Source organism: Tachysurus vachellii, chromosome 23, assembly GCF_030014155.1.
Source record: "Tachysurus vachellii isolate PV-2020 chromosome 23, HZAU_Pvac_v1, whole genome shotgun sequence".
Classification (NCBI taxonomy): Eukaryota; Metazoa; Chordata; class Actinopteri; order Siluriformes; family Bagridae; genus Tachysurus; species Tachysurus vachellii.
Window position 1 is genome coordinate 2,278,338 of NC_083482.1, and position 2,500 is coordinate 2,280,837.

Genomic DNA, 2,500 nt, shown 5'->3' on the forward strand with positions numbered 1-2,500 from the left:
CCGACAAGCCAATCAGAGTCCATTGATAATAGAAACTACGGCGAGATTCCGCCTCCGGCTCCACCCCTTCCAAGAGGCTCCAACGACCTTCGTACCGTCTCCCCGCTTCTGGACAGGAAGGCGGAGTCTGTGTATGAAGTGAAGGCGGGTCAGTGCTACAGCGAGATCCCGGCACCGGTGCCACCCGTTCGGAGAGCGTCAGGTGATTTCCGGCCAGTCTCGCCGCTCCTCGACAGGAGGGCGGAGTCTCACTTTGAGAGCATGACTGGTTACTCCATTCCTGAGAGAAAGGCAGAGCCAAACGTAGAGGTGTGTGTTGGTTTTTTTCTTTACATAATTGACATTTCCAGGGATTATAAGCGCTAAAGTTTTTTGAGATTTTGAGACAAAGATTCATTCTGAAATTTTTCCTCAGAGACCGAATCCTCACAGGCAGGCTCCAGAGCATCCTCTCTTTCCCAGGTAACTTTTATTTATAAAAATGTTACTTTTATTAACTTTATTTCTATTTAATTACCTTAATTGACACATCGTGAGCTGGTAATTGAGGTGAACAGTTTTTTAATTGCCCGTTCTGATCAGTTGCCGCAACAGACGACCAGTCATTTGATTGCTAGACCTGTCGCTGTCCATTTCACTCCGAAGTGAAAATATTGTTTCATCATTGTTTATTTTTCTTGATGTAGTTTGGGTTTACCTGAGTGTTGTTTTGTCTTGTTGTGCTACAGGGGATCGAATCCTTTTGCCACAGTGAAGCTCCGCCCCACGGTGACCAATGACAGATCGGCACCGAGAATCCACTGACCAATAGGAGCAGCAGACGACAAAGGCTCACTCTGATTGTCTCTGACTCTTTACCACAACATGATGAAATCTGAGCATTTAAACAGGAGACGAGACACAACATTATATTTGGGATTGTTCTTCCAATTTCATAAAATGTGCCTTAATTCTTTACTAAATTCCTAAATCTCTGATAAATCAAACACACATCTAACAGCCTAAATGTGTCCAAGATGACACTAAAACCCCTGAGTGATTCTTGTTTTTGTTTTTTTAACATATTTGCGTAGGTGAATTTATTGATGTTGAATTATTTTGCATGGGTGTGGCCTAATATTATAATGAGGATTCTTCTGCTTCAAAATGAACCCAAAATATAGTTAGCATATAGAAAAGTTTGCCTGTTAACTAACACACAGTTTGGTTTTGCTTTCTAGATTAGTTTTGACTAAGACAGTCTTTCATTTGGGAATAGATTTTCAGATGCTGGGGTCATTTTAGCCTTAAATTGCTAGGTTAGCAGTTTCTAGTTAGATTATGCTAAAGCCGAGATTAGCTTGTATTTCTTAGGTCAGCATTTGTTCTGCTGATTGTTCTGCTGATTTTTTTTAAGATAGCAGTTGCTACCTAGATTAGGTTTATTTTGCTGTATTATATTTGTCTTCCAAGGATAGCTTTTTTGCTAGGTTAGATTTTGCTAACAATGTTTTTTGGTGACTAAATTGCTCAGATTTGAACCCATACTTATGATAAAAGCTGTGTGGGAGAGATGAGCGAGATCAGCCTTGTAATTGGTGCAGGGAAAAAAATAACACATTTAGCCACGCCCTTTTAACATTCAATCGTTGATTCTGTTACTGTCTTGTTCACTGGGTCAGTCACTTGGTCACTGGGTTGATTACTAATTTGCTCACTGATTTGCACAATGACTCGGTTACTGAATCGCTCATTGACTCGGTTACTGACTCGCTCACTAACTTAGTTACTGACTTGGTTACGATTTGGTTATGTTTAGTTATGAGTGTTCTGTGTTTATACTGTGATATAATGTACAGTAGGTATTGTGCTGAGTGTTCTCCTGTGAACACATTGAGGCACTACTCTCTCAGAAGGCTTACCTCAGAGTGTGTGTATGCAGGTGGGGCTCCATTTCACTCTTATAAGATCAACATATCACTACATGGAACCGTGCTGTATATTCCTCTATATTATTATAAACTCAGTGTCCCAGAATGACTGAAAAAAGTAATAAACAAATTATGATTTAATTGCTAACTTGTGGTGAAACTTTTGATGGTGTTCTGATATGTTTGTCAGCGCTACAAGGCTACCGTTATGTAGGTTATACTGATAGGTTATAGCTTTCAGTTTAGCATAATAGTGTCTGAAACTTGTTAAAAACCTCACTCAGTAACATCGGTCACAGAAGAGAACAATGTACGATACTGTGCAATTTAAACGAGAGTCTTATTATCATATAAATCACTTCTAACATACAACTCAGCCTCCAAAATGTAGGTTATGCCTCTGACCTGTGTCTACAACGTTAAGTGGTGAGAAGCAGGCTTGTTTGACTCTATACAGTGCATTAGAACAGGCTTACTAGGCTAATTCTTGCATGCTAGTGAGCTTTTCCTAACTAAGTCAGTTTCATTTACTTGCTGGTTTGATTCTGCTCTTTGTAACTTAACTTTGCTCCCTAGATTAGCCATGACTT

General features: G+C 39.8%; 1 protein-coding gene across 5 annotated transcripts in view; it reads left to right on the forward strand.

The window, feature by feature from the left end:
- The window catches only part of baiap2l2b (BAR/IMD domain containing adaptor protein 2 like 2b), a 7,643-nt gene extending 5,592 nt beyond the window's left edge, over positions 1–2,051 (forward strand). For all 5 annotated transcript variants that reach the window (XM_060859702.1, XM_060859701.1, XM_060859699.1 and 2 more), the window contains 3 exons: positions 1–309; positions 416–462; positions 729–2,051. The exon at positions 1–309 is cut by the window's left edge and continues 43 nt beyond it. In XM_060859702.1, coding sequence (XP_060715685.1) covers positions 1–309; positions 416–462; positions 729–804 — 432 coding nt within the window. In that variant the 3' untranslated portion in view covers positions 805–2,051. The remainder of the gene's footprint in view (positions 310–415; positions 463–728) is intronic.
- The last annotated feature ends 449 nt before the right edge of the window (positions 2,052–2,500 follow it).